At 32.5% G+C, this 18,513-nt stretch overlaps 2 protein-coding genes across 3 annotated transcripts in view; one reads left to right on the forward strand and one right to left on the reverse strand.

Annotated features, from left to right (window-relative positions):
• LOC126816826 (pseudouridylate synthase 1 homolog) lies at positions 1-12,822 on the forward strand. The gene is made up of 18 exons (XM_056100034.1): positions 1-77; positions 1,707-1,827; positions 2,349-2,444; positions 2,696-2,790; positions 3,020-3,110; positions 3,726-3,794; positions 4,652-4,721; positions 5,192-5,292; positions 5,984-6,011; positions 6,352-6,430; positions 6,842-6,887; positions 7,128-7,221; positions 7,822-7,892; positions 9,131-9,175; positions 9,645-9,719; positions 9,947-10,017; positions 11,871-11,970; positions 12,506-12,822. Exons 2-18 carry the CDS (start codon positions 1,741-1,743, stop codon positions 12,800-12,802), a joined length of 1,515 nt encoding a protein of 504 aa, XP_055956009.1. The 5' UTR covers positions 1-77; positions 1,707-1,740; the 3' UTR covers positions 12,803-12,822.
• Positions 12,338-18,513, reverse strand: part of LOC126816827 (C-terminal-binding protein) — a 17,729-nt gene continuing 11,553 nt past the window's right edge. For both annotated transcript variants that reach the window (XM_050543582.2, XM_050543581.2), the window contains exon 11: positions 12,338-18,366. In XM_050543582.2, coding sequence (XP_050399539.1) covers positions 18,137-18,366 — 230 coding nt within the window. In that variant the 3' untranslated portion in view covers positions 12,338-18,136. The remainder of the gene's footprint in view (positions 18,367-18,513) is intronic.

Consider the following 18,513-nt stretch of genomic DNA (forward strand, 5'->3'; position numbering starts at 1 on the left):
TTTGAAGTTATAAAAAACCTACAGCTGTAAACACACGTGAACGGCTTATTTTCAATAACTTGAATCAAATATTTCATGTAAGTATTTAGCGAAAACAGCATAGAACACCCCGTGTTGACTACCTAACGGCATGACACAACTGCACTTTTAACCTAGTACCAGCCGTACATTTTTTAGTTTGAGATGGCAAACTACTGTCTGAACCGTCGTAAATTTTAAGGGCCCTCTTATTTCTTCGATTGTGAACAAACTAGTTAACTTTCGTTATTATTAACTTCTCCGTTTGTTTGAAATTACGTCTGGTTAAATAAAATCCATTGTACAACTAAATATCCCAGCGAATAAAAAAGTTCTCTCTTGTAAAATCGAACGCATCGAGAAATACAAAAATGGTAGTTAATTACGTCATCACTTATCACTTTATCAGGATAGATCATTTCATTTCAGGGGGAAGCTACAAATGTCGTAGCGTTAAACTGTTTAACGCTACAATTGAAACAGTCAAAAACTCCTTACACAAGTACAAATAGGTTCAAACGCACAATTGTCAACACATGTCATAAAAGTTTGTATTGACATAAGTAATTTTATCACATGATAAATAGTGAAGACTGATCGAACCACTGACTAAAATAGTTATTAAACCATTTTTCTTTGTGGTAATGCATTCTACATTTTCAAAGCGACATTTCTTTTATTGTAAGCCGCCATGACACCAGCCAGATGAAATCTCGCCAAATTTCGCGTAACAGTTTGGTTTCATCAAATCATATAATTATGCGGTAAGACTTCACCTTTATTTCAATGGGAATTGGTTTAAGCTATGTGCAGTACAGTTTGGGGTGTCGTAACGGTGTTTGGCTCTTTTACAACTATTCAAATTTCCTGAGTTGACTAAATAGCACTTGTCAACCAAGCCTTACGATTACCTGACCAATTGAATGACAGGTTGAATTTGTATTTTTTCTTTAATGTCAGATACTGTAGTACGGCCAATTGAATACTTATAAGTTATACCAAGAGATTATAAAATTATCAAGGTAATCAACAAAGATAGACATGTGGTTTATGCTCACAACCTTACTCAAAACCTTTTTGGTTGAAGTAGTAAGGAAATAAATCGGCAATCGGGACATGAAAATGATGACGGATTTCACAGAATGTCGTAGTATTCAGATGTCGGAAGTGACAGAGTCCACTTTGGTACATTTTTACTGCTGTAGATTCTTGAAATGAACTTGTTTTGTAATCTTTGATAACAAAAAAAACGTTATAGGCCTGTAACTCGTTTTATTTCTAATTAATCTGACCCAGAAAAGGTACTACCCTCACATAGTTTAACAACATAATATACATTAATAGACTAGTCCTTATTGAAATAAAAATTAAACCTTACCGCATGATTCTAGAATTTTAAATTTACGTGGTAAACATGATCATCATAGCCATTTTTCTAACTAAAAAAAATGTCGCTTCGAAAATGTAAATCACTAAATCACATTACAATACCACAAAGAGAAACTGTTTGCCGACTATTTTTATAGTTCATACTTCATTGGTGTTAAAAAGAATTTATTTTAAAACAAATTATGATGATATCTGATGAAAACTATTTTTACATCAAAGAATGTAGCGTTGACCACTTTTCCTAATTTGGAAATATCTTAATCAATATGATAATTATTTCATATGTTGTCTCTTTTCAGTCTTCCATATTTGAAATAAGTTATTTATAAACAGATGCTAAGAAGATCTGTTCAGTTTTTTAAACAGTTAACAAAATTATTCAAGATGTCTGAAACTCTAACTCCAACAGCAACAGACAAGGTACAAATACTAAAAGTTATATTTATAGCACGACTCACACGAAACCAATGCAAGTGCATAGTATTAGTAGTCATGTCTTTGCACGCAGGTGATGAGGTAAAATAATACTATCCATGCTGGTTATTTCATAGAAAACCTACCCTACTTCTCTGTATGATTTCTACTAAACAGATATAAACTAGCAAATGTTAATTTATTCCAAGGTTAAGCACCACCCAAAGTCTAAATGTAGAATCCCAGCAAAAAGTAGGGGTTTCTTTTAGCAATAATAAGAATATGGCTTTCAGTTTAATAAAAACAATTTACCATTAACAAGCAAATAAAGACTGAAAGTATCGGTTATATTCTAACTAAAGGTTCAATAAGTCAGTATGCTTTTATTTAAAAAAAAAAAATGTTTTAGTAAATTATTCAAGTCAATCAATTCTTATATAGTCATTTTAAATTTTCAGCCTTATTACTATGTCTTCATTTTTTTTTTTAATATTTCATATTTTTAATTCAAAATCATTATATTATAGCTTGTAGAGGAGACTGCTCTGAAGAGGCCTTTGAACTTGGGTGAAGAAGAAATTACAAATAGCCAAGAAGTAAAGAAAGTAAAACTAGACGAAGAGGTAAATTGTAGGTATTTGTAACAATCACTGAAATCAATTTCAATGTCAATAACCATTTGATTGATGTCATTATTTTAATGTTATCTGTAGTCGGAGCAGAACACTAGGACGTTAAGCCCCATTTCATTTCATTTCTGTATTAAGTCTAGTATCCTAAGCATGTGACTATACCCCCCCCCCCCAAAAAAAAACAAACAAAAAAACCAACAAAAAACTATGTTCATATTAAATAAATCTGTTTCTGTTTTTAGGCTCCACCCCCTATGCTGGGTAGACCAGACCGACCAAGAAAAGTAGCATTATTATTAGCTTATTGTGGTGCTGGTTACTACGGTATACAAATACAGTTAGTAATTTTACTTCTTTGATATTTTTCTTTGAAAACTGATAAATGTAGAGCAGTATGTGTTAATATTAATATTCAATCAAGCCTGAAATATCAAGACTAGATATTTAATAAATAAAAGAAAATTGGTATAGAATTCACTGGGAATGACGCTGCCCCTGTCATAATGTGGCTCTTCAAGAATAAAAATATGACTTTGCTGTATTATATTTTGTTAATTATTTATCAGGAAAGATTATCCAACAATTGAATCTGAGTTGTTGAGCTCTCTGGTGAAAGGTAATTTTATAACACAAGAACATGCAGATTCACCGCAAAAAGTAAGTTGTCCTGTAAAATAAAATTGATAAAACCCAAGCAAAGGTAGGGGTGGAGGGTACTTTAGTAATTACATTATAATACTTCATTTCTTGCAGGGGGGGTGGATGGCCGAATGGTTAGCACGTGCGTGCTGTATCATAAGACCTGTCATTGGCGTGGTTTCGAATCCCCGGTTGTATGTGACAAGGAGTAGGGTCGCCTGTCCAACCTCGTGGGTTTTCTCCGGGTCCTCCGGTTTCCTCCCACTGCTAAAGACCCCTACGCGCAAGCGAATTATTGAAATAAAATTAAACCATATGTTAGTCCCGCAAATGACCTAGATTGTGTCGAGTGGACGTTAAACCCCATTTCTCTCTCTCTCATTTCTTGCACAATGCCGGGATTTGGTCTAAGTTATGCCTGTAATTGATTTTGTATTGCTAGCAGAATGCCAGTCTCTGTTGTCATTGCAACCTATTGGTACAAAATCGCGATCATTAGCTCTCTGTCAGGTCTATGCAAATCTGGTTGAATTATTACATTGTCATATTACAACTACCAGTAGTATATTCCAGTCAAAACTTATATCATGTGTTTATTAATTTGAGTATCTTGTGTGTAATTAATTGTTACAGATTCAGTTTCAAAGAGCAGCAAGAACAGATAAGGGTGTGTCAGCTCTTGGTAATGTGATATCATTAAAGATAAGTATAACAGCTTATATACCTGGTACCTTCCTATGGGTCATTTCATGTCAAGTGGACCAAATTCTCAGAAAGTTGTCAGGTCAGGTGACCCCATCACAAAGTTATATGACTTAGCATTAATATTGGATGAGATATGACCTTTTAAGTCGGGGTACCCTTTCACAAGTTTAGAAACTACTATTCTACTTGATTATGGTGTACAGATTATATTCCTTCTAGTCAGTCTATATTCTTGAAATTTTGGGGTTTGTAAGAGAATGTAACATAGATTAAGAATTCACTATCAAATTTTACAGAACAAGTACCGTCAACTGTATGATACTTGTGCTAAAAAAATCAATATTTCGATACAGTGTTGAAAATTTACTACACTATATTAGAAGTTGTTACTTATCACATGTATAATGGATCAATGGGTATTTTTTTAACAAACATGATTAAAAGCCATATCTTTATCAGTTTCTTGTAAATTAATCAGCTTTGAAAATCATGAAAAAATATGAAACTATGGGCAAATCATACTTGTACATGCGTCTATCAATGATGAAAGGCCCATCTTTGTAATTTTACTCCTTCATTTTTTATTTTCAATCAATTTGAACAGTAAATTATAATTATTTTTCATTTTTTTGGCAATTTGAACGGATTGATTATAATACTTCAAATTGTCTGATCATCATGAAATAAGACTTTTATTAGAGCGGATATCCGCCTGTGAGATGCACTCTACCATTGAGTTTGCATGTTACAGATGTAACAAGTGACATTCTGCCTGGTCAACAAAGACTAGATAGAGTGTACATAATGTATATGATTTTAAATGATTGCTCTATCGGACTTTTAATTTATTTTACATACCAGTCGATTCTGAAAGTGTAGTGGACAAAATAAACGAGAATTTACCTGAACAGATTAGAGTTATAGGTAAGAATTAAATTGAGTTATTAGCTACTTTAATTATATTATTGAGACTAGTATATGGTTATTTTGATTTGATTTTATACTGTGGCTACACATAGTACACATGAAAGGATGTGGCAAAAATAAAGGGGTGAATCAAAAAGTGTAGTCCCCCCTCCATCCTCCTGAAAAATGTGAAAAATTTAATTATCCCCTCAGTGTTTAAAATAAAAGTATCAAAGGCAATGTTAACAAAACATTTACTAGAAATTTTGATTTTCTTGGGGTTTGGTGAGCATATTCAAAAAAACATTTCTCAGCTGTGCTCATATTGTAGAACAGGTAAGTGTATCTGTATGTAAGTCCATTTGGAGATATTCTAGTTGTGCAACATGGCTGTGTGGATGTGCAACAAAAATTGATACAGAATATCTGTATATAACGGAAAATTAGACATGTTATTAATATCATTGTACTGTAATTAATTTTGGCAGGTTATATCCGAGCTACTCGAGGTTTTAACAGTAAAAATTTCTGCGATTCCAGAACTTACATGTATATGATACCCACCTATGCTTTTGCTGGTGTAGAGAAAGTATGTATTCTTGTACACCCATATTTTAGTGTGGGTGTATTGTTTTGTCATTCTTGGTTGTCGGTCCGACTACAGATATTGTGTGAAGCATTGTGGTCTTGAGAGGACGAACCCTATCCATTTTTAGTATTTGGCGACCTACTGTTTCTGAGTTATTCCCCCCCCCCCCCTTTCCATAATCTACCAATATAGACTACAGTTTTGAATGGGGTTTTTTTTTGTCAAATTTAGTGTGACACACTCGACCCATTTCCACGCCTGACACCTTCCATTCTAGAGCTATATAAACAGATTTGATTTCAGATTTGGTCTAAAGCATTAGGACAAAGCCTATTAATTTTTAGTATTCTGCAGTCTTCCCTTATTCTTGTTGTTTTTTGTGTCTTGTGATGCTCCCATTACCTACAAGAGATTGAATATATGACAACCTTTGTGTTGTTATTCTTGTTGTTTTTAGTGTCTTGCGAATGCTCCCATTACCTGCAAAAGATTGCATGTATGACGACCTTTGTATTGTTATTCTTGATGAGTTTTTAGTATCTTGTGAATGCAATCTATCTCTTTAGGAACTGATGGTTCATTTATGAAAAATTATTTGTTATTAAAATTTCTATTTTTAATTCATAAACAGCTTGAATTTGAAACTTTCATATTCATAGTGTTTGTATAGTTATTATTTGATTTTTTTCAGATGGTGTCAGATGAATATAGAATAGATGGTAATACATTTTTTATCTTAAAATTATTTGTTAATTATCAAAATATTTATTTGAATTCATTTTAATAGCCTAAATATGTAATTACTTTTTTGCGTCCATGTGTCCAGCATAAACTGTTTACATTGTTTACTTCTTCTTTAGAAGTGAAAGGGCAAATAGGACCTTTATACATCTTCTTTATTGGAGAAAAGATAAATGTCCCTAATCTCATCTTATCATCCTTTAGATTATGCAAGTGTTAAAATAATTTGAATCCAAATTAACATCATTGTTTAATGTTAAACTTTCTTTGATTTTTTTATATTTTTTATAATTAATAAAAAAATTTTTGTCTTATTAGATGAATCTTTGCAGACATTACAATCTGTTTTAAACAAGTTTAAAGGAACACATAACTTTCATAATTTTACATCAGGAATGTAAGTAAAATATACAACCAATTTAAGTGGGGTTTTTCGGCCATCCTTTGTGGATCCAAAACAATGTCAGCATACATTTAGTGCTAAATATCAATACACTAGAACACAGGGCTATTGGGTTTGCCTTTACAGTTATATGCCATGTTTAAATTACCCCAAGTTTATGTTTTATTATGATTGATAACAGAAAAAAAAGCTGATCGTTTGGCATGTACAAGCTCAATGTTGTTGTATTTCACGGGGAAATTTGATTATTGGAATCGACTTATAAATTATTATCATTACTTATCATTGATGTTGATGTACTTTCTTTTTATAATATGCTGTGTATAACTATTATTGTGTATTTATTGCTTACATTTTTGTGATGTGTTGGTGATGTTTTTCTTTTTTTTTTTCTTTTTTTTTTAGAAAACCCACCGAGTCTTGTGCCAAAAGATATATAATAAGTTTTGAGGTAATTTTCATCTTTCTTGTGTAAATTTAGGAAAACGCACATTTCTTCAGCGTTCATAAAACCTTGAAAAGTACTTAAAATTTAGCTCCCGTCCGGGAAAGACCTTGAATTTAATCACATCACTAAAATAGGATAATTAGTTAATTGTTTACATATAATCAGGAAATAAAATGTTGGCTATTTTTTAAACCTTGGCTGTATGTAAAAATATGAAACAATATTAACATATTAAGATTTTAGGCAGGTAAACCAGTAGTTGAAGATGGTACAGAATTTATTACATTAGTTGTTAAAGGGCAAAGTTTTATGTTACATCATATAAGGAAAATGGTTGGTAAGTGAAAATACTTCATTGGTTTTTTTTGGGGGGGGGGGGGGTTTATTACCAGTGTGTATATTACAAGTGAAAATTTGCCAAGGTAGAAGCCATGTTTTCTCTGATATAAATTTTTAGCATTAATTGACTAATACCGGTAACATTAATTTACAATATTTACACTGTTACATTTGAATGACTAGTAATATATATTGATAATATCTACTGTGTTAATTTGAATGACTAGTTACATGTTTTGACAATATTTACACTGTTACATTTGAATGACAAGTTACACATATTGACAATATATACACTGTTTGACTCGTAACATGTATTGACAATATTTACACTGTTACATTTGAATGATTATCAATGCATAATATTTATATGGAAAATATTTACACTTGTACATTTTAATGACTATTTACATGTTTTGACAATTTTTAAACCTTTACGTTTGAATGACTAGTAGTTTTATTCCTTCTCAGCTCTTCTACTTCATAATATTTGGGATTAAATAAGTTACTAGATATATGAATTTAGAATATTATAAGGAGTTTAATATTTTAAATCCAGTCATTTTACTTACATTATTATATTTTTATTTTTAAACAGCTTTAACTGTATCTATATTAAGAGGTATGTGTGGTATAGAGACAGTAGATAAAGCATGGTTACATGATAAGGTAAACATAATTGATTTAGCTTTGATCTGTATAAATTATGGTATCTGGAGGTTTCTATAGGATAAAATGTCAGTATAGCTAAAACCTGTTTGATTTAAGTCCAAATAGAGTGTTATATTGGGCTTATTTCGATTAGTGATGGGACGACATGATCATTTTGAAATATTAATCAGCTTATTCAAACAGTCTGAACTGAATTGGGGTTTAACATCCTACTTTTTTGCTCCATCCGGGCTAATGAAGACTGACTTGCAGATACCATTATTAATGGGTTGCCAGGCAACAAAACATACACCCACAACAGCTAAGTCGTCCGGGCAGTCAACAAATCTTGTCGCATATTTTTTTTTCTTTTGTCGGTAATGAAACATTTACATTACACTAAAATCTGATTAGGGTAACAACTCATTAAGTAATTATCGGAAATGGGTAGAATTTGTTTGCCTTCTAGTTCTGTCCCATTCTAACCTTTAGTATACAAGAAATTTAATATCGTGGATTTAGCTACTTGTTCATCTCAAGCCCTTTAAGTCAACCGAATAACTTTATTTTTTCGAAATAATCAAGGGCTATAACTCTGACAGTAATTACCATAAATCCTTGAAAATCAACAGAAGTCTTCATCTCATGACCTTAAACACAGACTAGTATAAATTTAAAATCGATCAAATGATAACTTTGGCCTCTAAAGCATCCACAAGATTTTTCAAAGTGATCAAGGGCCATAACTCTGGCAGTAATTTTTTCAAAATCCTTGAAAATCAATAGGATTCTTCCTCTCATATTCTTACACACTGTGTATAAATTTAAAGTCAATCATTTGATATTAACTTTAGCCTCTAGAGTGTCCACAAGATTTTTTTAAAGTGATCAAAGCCCACAACTCTAGCAGTAATTATTGGAAATCCTAGAAAATCAATAGCATTCTTTGTTTCATGACCTTAAACACTGGGAATCAATTTAAAGTCAATCGGATATTAACTTCAGTCTCTATAGGGTCCATGACGGATGGGGACAACAACAATATACATCCACATTTCAATGTGGGTCCATATAAAGCATAGTCGTCTAAAAATGATTAAATTTTGGTTTTAATTGTTTAATTACTATCTAAAAAAAAAAAGAATTTTCAGTCCTTATTTTATTAATAAGGAAAATGAATATTGACCTTATGACCATTGCGGCTTCAGGTTTTTAAAAATATATAAATAATTTGATATTGTCTTCTTTTTTAACAGATGGATGTTCCTAAAGCTCCAAGTGAAGGACTCTTTTTATATCAGGTACTACCACCCAAATATATAACTTTATTTACTTTTAAAATGAGGCTGATTGCAAGATACAGTTAAAGGGTTAATACTTTATGATGTGTAATTTTCAAACCTGATTACCACCTGCTAGTGAGGGGATAATAAAGATGAAAATTGGAGGTTCCCCTTAACAGTTGAATTATAAAAGGAAATAATTAAACACCACTGTCCAGGCAAAATTCTCCTCTTGCATATGTATTTAGCTGTAGAAGTAGATAAAAGGTTACCATATGTTAAGTCTCAAAGTGACCAAAGTATTGTGTTGTATTTCAATATTTTATGGTTAAGTCATGATGTGTTTGAAATATTTAAGCTCTGACAGTTCTGGACTGTGGACTGCAGATTGTATTTCAGACATATTAACATTGTGTGGGTTATGATAAACATGCTAACTGGTATTCTAGAAGAGTTTCAGACAATTACATTGTTATTATTATTTCAGACACATTATGATGGTTATAATAAAAGATATGGTGCTGATGGAATACATGATCCTATAGATTGGTCAAATTATAAAGTATGCTAATTCATCATCAGTTTTAATCAACAATAAAACAACAATAATATCATCCCAATATAAATGATACGTTGTTGGATAGAGTTAATATAATTCCAGTTTCAAACATCTTTCTGGTTTCATTCATCATTGTCAGTAAAGGTACTAATATGTAAGTTGTTAAACTATAAATTGTAATTATTATATAATTAGATAAGATGTATTTTAACGTGTTCATTATCTTTTAGGTTGAATTAGATGAATTTCAGAAGAAATATATAACATCACATATTGTTAAATCAGAGAAAACAGATAGAATGTATCTTTTATTGATAAAACAATTGTTGCCACAAAGTGACAACTCTAGTAGTTTGGAGACTCAGTGCGTGGGGGGTGGGGGGGTTCCATCAAATTGGCACAAAACCAGACCCAACTTTTCTAGAGTAAAATTTTGCGTAGAATACGATGCCGAGTGGTAATCAGTCCGCCGTTGGGGCGTTTTCGAGATATTCGGGGTCAAAGGTCAAATGAGGTCATTACCACTGAATAGGGACAGATGTGACTATCCTTTGTTACGGCATCGAAAAGCGTACTGTGACACTATCCTGTCTGCGGTCTCCAGAAAATGGCCAGTGACACTATTCTTCGTCACAGTAGAACTTTCATGCTGCATATAATGATCAATTGATTAACTCTGGAACCCTTTGTTAGTTTAACTACATGTATGTTTTTATATGCCCACATTGAAATGTGGTCGTGTATTGTCGTCGCCCCCGTCCGTCCGGCGTCCACAATTGCAATTGCTTGTGGACGCTCTAGAGGCTAAAGTTAATATCCGATTGACTTTAAATTTATATACAGTGTTTAAGGCCATGAAACGAAGAAGCCTATTGATTTTCAGCGATTTCCGATAATTACTGCCAGAGTTATTGGCCTTGATCACTTCAAAAAAATCTTGTGGACGCTCTAGAGGCTAAAGTTAATATCCGATTGACTTTAAATTTATACACAGTGTTTGAGTTCATGAAGCAAAGAAGCCTATTGATTTTCAGGGATTTCCGATAATTACTGTCACAGTTATGGCCCTTGATCACTTTGAAAAATCTTGTGACGCTCTAGAGGCTAAAGTTATCATCCGATTGACTTCAGATTGATACACAGAGTTTAAGAGCTGGAGACGAACAAGTATATTGATTTTCAATGAATTTTTATGACTTGAACAGCTAAATCCATGATATTAAAAACCAAAGAAATTCTAATGGTTTTCTGATAATTACTTCATGAGTGTATTATAAATGTTTCATTACCGAAAGAAGTAAAAATATGCGACAACACTTGTTGACTGCCCGGACGATTTAGCTGCTGTGGGCATATGTTTAGTTGCCTGGCAACCTATCTTTATATCTTTTTAACCTTGCTCTTTCTCATATAGAAAGTATAGATGCATCAGCTATTAGGGTGGGACACTAACCATTTTTGGGTAACGTTTCGTATGGGCAGTATTTTAGGTCAACATTATTCTATTTAATTGGACTAATCTGTGCACTTTCAGCAATTGATGGTGACAGGAACTGTGTTAGTTAGTCTAAGAAAGTTGAATCTTGCAATACACCTACTTAGCCCATTTCTCATTTCACCCATTAGTTTAACCACTTCAATATATTAAACAGGGCATCTTACATAGAATTGAAATAACCCCTATAGTATTACAAGGTGACCCTAGACCACTCAACCACTTAGGTTCTTGACAGTCCTGGTAACTGGGTATTTATATAATTTCTGGGAGCCCCAGTGTTAGTCAAGACTTTCATCAAGATCTTCCAGTCTGGTTTCCCTTAAGTCAGTGGTGCAGGATGGAGGATCTGGCAAGTGTCTAGTTTTTACTACCAGATTTATGGCCCTTGAACACTTGAAAAATCTAGTGGACGCTCTAGAGGCTCATTGTTTAAGGTCATGAGACAAACAATCGAAACAAATTCTAATGTTTTCTGATAATTACTTCATGGGTTATTACTCGTAATTAGATTTTCATGTGTTGTAAATGTTCTCATTACTGACAAAAGAAAAAATATGCGACGACACTTGTTGACTGCCCGGACGACTTAGCTGCTGTGAGCGTATGTTTTTTTGCCTTGCAACCTATCTTATAGTTTCTTTAACTACTGTATATAGAGTATTAAATTGGTTAAAGGTTCTACATTTACATAAGTTTGATATGAGAGAAGATCAAGAACATAAAAGAACAACTAAACAAATGTATGATATAATCAAGGTGAGAAAATACTTTCAAATGTTTTGTTGGATGAAACTGTGCCGCGAAATTAACGTATATTAATGTTTAAATCAACATGACTGGCTCTAATTGCACCCTGATTTACTATTTCTTGCTTTAAAATATCATGCAAAATGAAAAAAGAAAGAGTGCCCCCCCCCCCCTTTTTCTGCCAAAATTTGCCAAGTTTATGTCATATTTGGTTAAATTGATTGATTGTAAAATTTGAAACATTCCAAGAACAATCATTGGAAAATTTGTTAAATCAAATCATATTGAAACTAATTTTATTTGACTTGTTTTTGAACCCCAGTTAAATTTTTAAACAAAGCTAAAACTTGTTTAATTTTGATTCAACAAATATTAATTAAAAATGTAGAATATTTAATCGTCAAGAGACACAAATGAATAGTTATGATGATATAAATACTATGTCCTCTCTAAAGGGAGAAGAAATAAAGCAGTTAAACCCCTGTTTATATCTGAGATAGGATGATTTACATAGTATTATAATTTATTTTTTTAAAAAAAACAGGCAGCATCAGCTTCATGTAAATCAGATAATTCATCAAACAATACGAACCAAACAACAGATGTGGAAACAACAACTCCAGTTTCTTCTAAAGATTGCTCTAAACAAACTGAAACTGTAGAGAATATTGTATCCAGTAGTTCTTTAGACATGGAAAATATAAACCCAACAAAAGATACACAAATTACTGCAGCAGATTCATCTCATGACAATACTAATGTAGAAATAGTAAACAATAATAGTTTGATAGATGCATCAGTAACTATGACAACACTAAAAACAGAAGAATCAAAATCCTGATTCCTAATCATAGAGTGGAGTGGGGATAAATAACAACTAGAAAACCAAATACAAAGGAAACCATCAAGTCTAAATATGGAGATGATAATTAATCTATCATGGCTTATCAAAGTTTCTTCAACATGATGCCATGTGTATTTATAGGGATATGATGACTTTTTCCTTGGCCTGTCAATATTTGTAGCATTGCAAACCCAATGGGAAAAAGAGTCAGTTTTCTGACAAATATTTTAACAGGAATTTAAGGGAGATCTAAATAGATTCACATATTTTTAAAATTTGGCTTCTGCATGTACATAGCGATCTAATAACTGAAAGTGTTATAATAGCACAAGGATAATGGTGTTACAATTTCAAAAGATCCAGAATAATGATAGGGCACACTTGTATATAAATGCATTTTTATTGGCGACTCCTGGGCCGATTTACTTTATTTAAATTTTAAAATTCATTACAGATTGTATACAATCTGATTTTAGTAAAATAATTTTAAAGAAGTACACTAAATAATTAGTGTATAGTGTACGGTTCAAAAAGATGAAATCAAAGAAATAAAGACCATCTGGTCTCTCTAACTATTGACTAAAATTAAATCTCTGTGACTAAAATAGAATGCTGTATCTGGAATATGTATTTGCATTAAGGAAGATCTGGTATTGCAATTGGATTATTTTATACAGTATAAGTCTAATGTAAAGTCTAGCAATGAATGTACATCAATATTATTGGTCATCTGGATCAGAATTAATTGATGTACTTGTAAATAGCTGTGGATAAATCATGTACTGAAGTAAATTTATCTTTTATTTGGACAGGCTTTAATGAAGAGACTCTCTTATATAATAAAGATGGCAATCTGATACTAAGACTAATTTTATCAGTTTGAAATTTTATATCTAGAAAAACATAGAAATGGCTATGTATGATAACTTGGGGGTTTTGACAGTAAAATTTCAAAAACCTAAGCCAATGAAAGATTTATTGAGACATTTCTTATAATAAAATCAACTATAAACTAAATTTGTTTTATCATTATTTACACATCAAACAGATGAAATGGGGTTTAATGTCCTACTGTGATTGGGGGGTCGGATGGCTGAATGGTTAGCGTGCGCGCGCTGTATCATAAAGTCTGTCATTGAGTCGACTGGCGTGGTTTCGAATCCCCGGTTGTACGTGGCAAGGAGTAGGGTCGCCTGTCCAACCTCGTGGGTTTTCTCCGGGTCCTCTGGTTTCCTCCCACTGCTAAAGACCCCTACGCGCAAGCGAATTATGTAAATAAAATTAAAACCATATGTTAGTCCCGAAATGACCTAGTTTGTGTCGAGTGGACGTTAAACCCCATTTCTCTCTCTATCCCACATAAATCGTGTTATGTTTGGTTTCAGTCTTAGTAAATATCACCTGAAGAATGCAACAATGTTTGTGTTTTATTCATTTAACATTAAAAACATTAGAGTTGGATAGGGGGCACTAAAACCACCCCACTCAACCCCGTCCCTTTCCATAGTCCTAGGTGTGTATTAAAGAATTCTTCCGGCTAAGCTTATGTTGTAACACAGTCCTACACACAAACCAGGTTAATAAGCCTGTCAGAAATTCTAATGTGAATAGGGGCAAATTTAATAATATTGCCATAGAAAATGTTCTTCCAATTTAATATGAAGACAGCAAAGCCTATTCCCCGGGAGTCCATGTGCATCAATCAGTGTCTGGTTAGTCCCGATTATGGTAATATTTTGAAACAAATTTACACATTATATTGCTGCCATCATTGAAAAGCAGGTATTGAGATTTGCCCAGTTTTTAGGGCACAAGATTTAAGAGAAAAGTGGGGTTTAACGCCCACTCGACACAAACTAGGTCATTTTGGGACTAACATATGCATCAATTTTATTTCAATAATTTGCTTGTGCGTATGGGTATTTAGCAGTGGGAGGGAACAGGAGAAAACCCACTCCTACAACCGGGAGATCAAAACACGGCAGTGGACTCAATGTCAGACCTTATGATACAATGTGCACAGGCTAACCATTCGGTCATTCAATATTACCTGCAACAGTTAAATTTCAACATTAGTAATTTCCGCCGTTCTCCGTGGGTAGTCTGAACTTTCTGTCAATAAGCAATCCGTGACGTCATTTTAGTCCTTCTGCACATAGAAATATAGACTAGAATATAAGCATAAGGACTAACATGACGTTTATTTACGGAAAGTTACGACTACCCACGAAGAATGGCGGAAATTACTAATGTTGAAATTTACCTGTTGCTTGTAATATTGACATTTAGGTTCGTGTTATACTTATGGAAAGGATATGTTGACATAATTACTTGCATTATTTAAAAAACTTATGAACCTTTTCCGGTGACCTTTAATCCCAAGCAATTTTGGCAATCAGATATGGTAAAATAGGGCTATTACTTTTCATTTTAACTTAAATCCACAATTCAAGTTTTTTTCGGGGTAAAATCGATTTTCAATTATTTTCCATGTTATCGGTTAGTTTTCCAAAAGGACTACCCCTTTTCAAGCCAGAGATAAATTAAGTTCATGTGTATAACATATATAGACATTGATAAAATTCTTTGCTCATGCAGCATGTGACCAGATAAAACATTTAGAGAAAATTTCATCATTTTTATTCATAAAATTATTGTGGAAGATCCAGTCCGATCATAGTCTGTATACTATAACACAAAGTGAAGTCTACTCTCTACCATCTAAACTAAGGCCATAATCAGAGAAACTTTTTATTTGATAAAAAAAAAAGGTGTCCACGCAATCACTTTATGGCTAACATGAATGAAATAGGAAAAAAATAAAATAAATCGCACTATAAGAAACCAGTTAAAGCACACTGAACAGGATTGATGTAAAAGTTTGTTAAAGAAAAGGCCACAAATTATTTATAGCACAAAATTTTGTAGTAGATTCATAAATTTATAACTGGACGATGAGTTTTATAAGAGACTTGATCACCCATTCCTTTATTTTACGTCAACCCTGTCAGTTTAATAATGAACTTTTTTATATGTATGATAGTATGAAGAAGCTTACACAATACAAATATGCATAGACCAAATTAAATTTACAAATAAGTCCAAAAGAAAATTAACAATAATGCCTTGTAAACATCTCGCTATACACTTTTTACACATGATTATGATACTTACAATGGAGTTATAAACTGATGTGCCACAAAAAAAAACATTGATATATATATATACATACAATAGCTGACAGATAAAGAGTTAACTTGATTTTGAAGTGCTGCTTGTGCAAGTTGATCAGACTGCTTTATTTATGCGCACAGGTAACATATCAGAATCAAGTTCACCCCTTTTTTTTTGAAAAAAAAAAGACAATGTATTGTCCTCTACTGCTGAAAAATTACAATTTTTATAAGAATCAACATATGATTCAGTCCTAATTTACAATGTAAGACAATTAAAAAAAATTGTAGAATTAACAATAGATGACTGATGTTTGAGGCGTAACAAAATACTGTTTGAAATTACACATGATTACATTGAAAAAAAAAAAAAGAAAAGAAAATATTATCCAACACAAAGAGCTATATATCCTTTAAAAAGTATGCAACTCACAACATAGGTTTATTAGTATATGGAAGATACACAATTCTCTTTACTTATTCAAAACAAATTTGCAAATTCTGGGAGTTTACATTTCCATGTCTTGAAATATCCGATTCAGGCAAGAATTGGATGTACCGGTACTATGACCATGTTCTGTTAACTGACAATCCAACCATAAATAAAGTAGGACTTGGTAAAAGCATTGTATATAATTAGCATATTGATACAGAAACATGAACAAGACAGTTTATAAAAATATTCAACAGAATTCTCTTTGGTTTTGCTATTTAATTTTCATTAATCAAGCACTTACATAGAATATTAGGAGGTGGGATTAGTTATAACCACAAATATTTCTTGTATTTGACAAATGAATGAGTTGACATGATCAGTTTGATACGATATTTAATGTATTAAAATGATTATGGCATTACTTCTTTTTTTTTTTTTAAGACATGGATATAAATTTGATAATTCCAATGAAATGATAGTAATAACAAGTACAAAGGCGTGATAACAGTATATAGTAACCATGCATTATAATATATTATACATATATACGAATCCTTAATAAAACAAGTTTCACTGGCATATTACAAGACATATCCCTACAGAAATGTTTCAAGTAGAGTAAATGCAATAGAGAATTCAGATATATGAAAAGTTAATATAAATGAGTTTATGTTACATCACTTACAGACCTGACCACAAAAATATTTAGATTCTTCTGAAAATAGTTTTTGTTGCAAATCATTGAACAGCTGTAGCATTATATCTCCCAGCACTTTTCGATCTTCAAAAACCAAAGTTGCTAGGCAATGAAATATATCCCGCAGCAGCTAAGTCATCTGAGCAGCCCATAGAAATAGTGGAACTCGGAGGATAATTCAGCTCCTAAAGTGCTGACCTGATTTTCAGCTTGATCAAGGGTAATAATTGTAAGTAATCATTAATGAAAATTAGTAGGCTTTCGTCCCATGAAGATAAACATCATATCATGACTTTTAAATTTATAGGATAACTTTAAGCCACTCAAGTGTTCACAAGATTTTTCAAAGTGATCAAGGGCTCTAAATATTAACCACTTATTGGAAAATAGTTGAAAATCAAGAGACTACTTCACATCCTTGACATAAACTATGTGTATAAATTTCAATCATAACATTACCCTCCAGAGCAGACCAACAGACAGTGGTGATGACAATATACAACAACATTTCAATGTGGGCATATAAAAAGAATTGGATATAAGAAATCCTCATGCAGTAATTTTTTTCAAAAGAAAATGGACATACACTTATATGTATACGACAATTTACGATGATCGGAAACGTTGCATCCACCGTTCCTCTCTTTGGAGGGAATATAGTTCTCCTTCTCTGTACTGTCTCTTCGTTCTGGGGGGCATTCATACTAAAAATAGTTCACTCAATCATTCATAACTTTATACAAGGAAATTATTGACTGCCATGAATTTCCTTTCAATTCCTTCGATCTCGTTTAATAGGTGCAACTAACCATCTTACATTAAATTTTATGCAAAGATGTGAGCTAATTTATTTAGTTTATGAATACCACAATTACTGAACTTGTAGCCTCCATAGTAATTAGCACATGTACCTTCACTGTATTTTATTGTATTTTTATGTTATTTTATCTCACTTTCCATGCTCTTCCATAATTTCATTATCATATCTATGACATCACGTTACTGAATAACACCAAACTAGGAAATTAATGGACTTCCGAGCTCTCGGCTTTGGGCATATGATTACCGGAATCGGCCAGGGTGCTATGAGCTGTAGTATGAGGTGTACTGTGAGAAACAGCTGGATGTTGTTCCACAGTAGTAGAATGAACACCCATAGCCGCTGCCGCTGCTGGATTAAAAGCTCCGTAACCAGCCCCGTTCATACTGTCTGGAAATGGTGCCTGCGGGAAAGGAAACCTCACTCCACCGGCGGCTAAAAAGGGAAAAAGATTCAAATTTAAAGACACATCAAAAATTAACAAAGCTTCAGAATTATTTTAATATAAGCAGATGCAGACTGCTAGTTCTAAATTAAGTCATATTAAAAACTGTCGGTATCAGGCACATACGAACACATTCA

This window comes from Patella vulgata, chromosome 3 (genome assembly GCF_932274485.2).
Source record: "Patella vulgata chromosome 3, xgPatVulg1.2, whole genome shotgun sequence".
Classification (NCBI taxonomy): Eukaryota; Metazoa; Mollusca; class Gastropoda; family Patellidae; genus Patella; species Patella vulgata.

What these genes read in the sequence shown, in the direction of transcription:
- LOC126816826 (XM_056100034.1), top strand. Translation starts at nt 1,741, where the DNA reads ATGCTAAGAAGATCTGTTCAGTTTTTTAAACAGTTAACAAAATTATTC. An exon ending in TACTACGGTATACAAATACA is followed by an intron (nt 2,791 to 3,019) that starts GTTAGTAATTTT and finishes ATTATTTATCAG; the next exon opens with GAAAGATTATCCAACAATTG. An exon ending in TAGATTGGTCAAATTATAAA is followed by an intron (nt 9,720 to 9,946) that starts GTATGCTAATTC and finishes ATTATCTTTTAG; the next exon opens with GTTGAATTAGATGAATTTCA.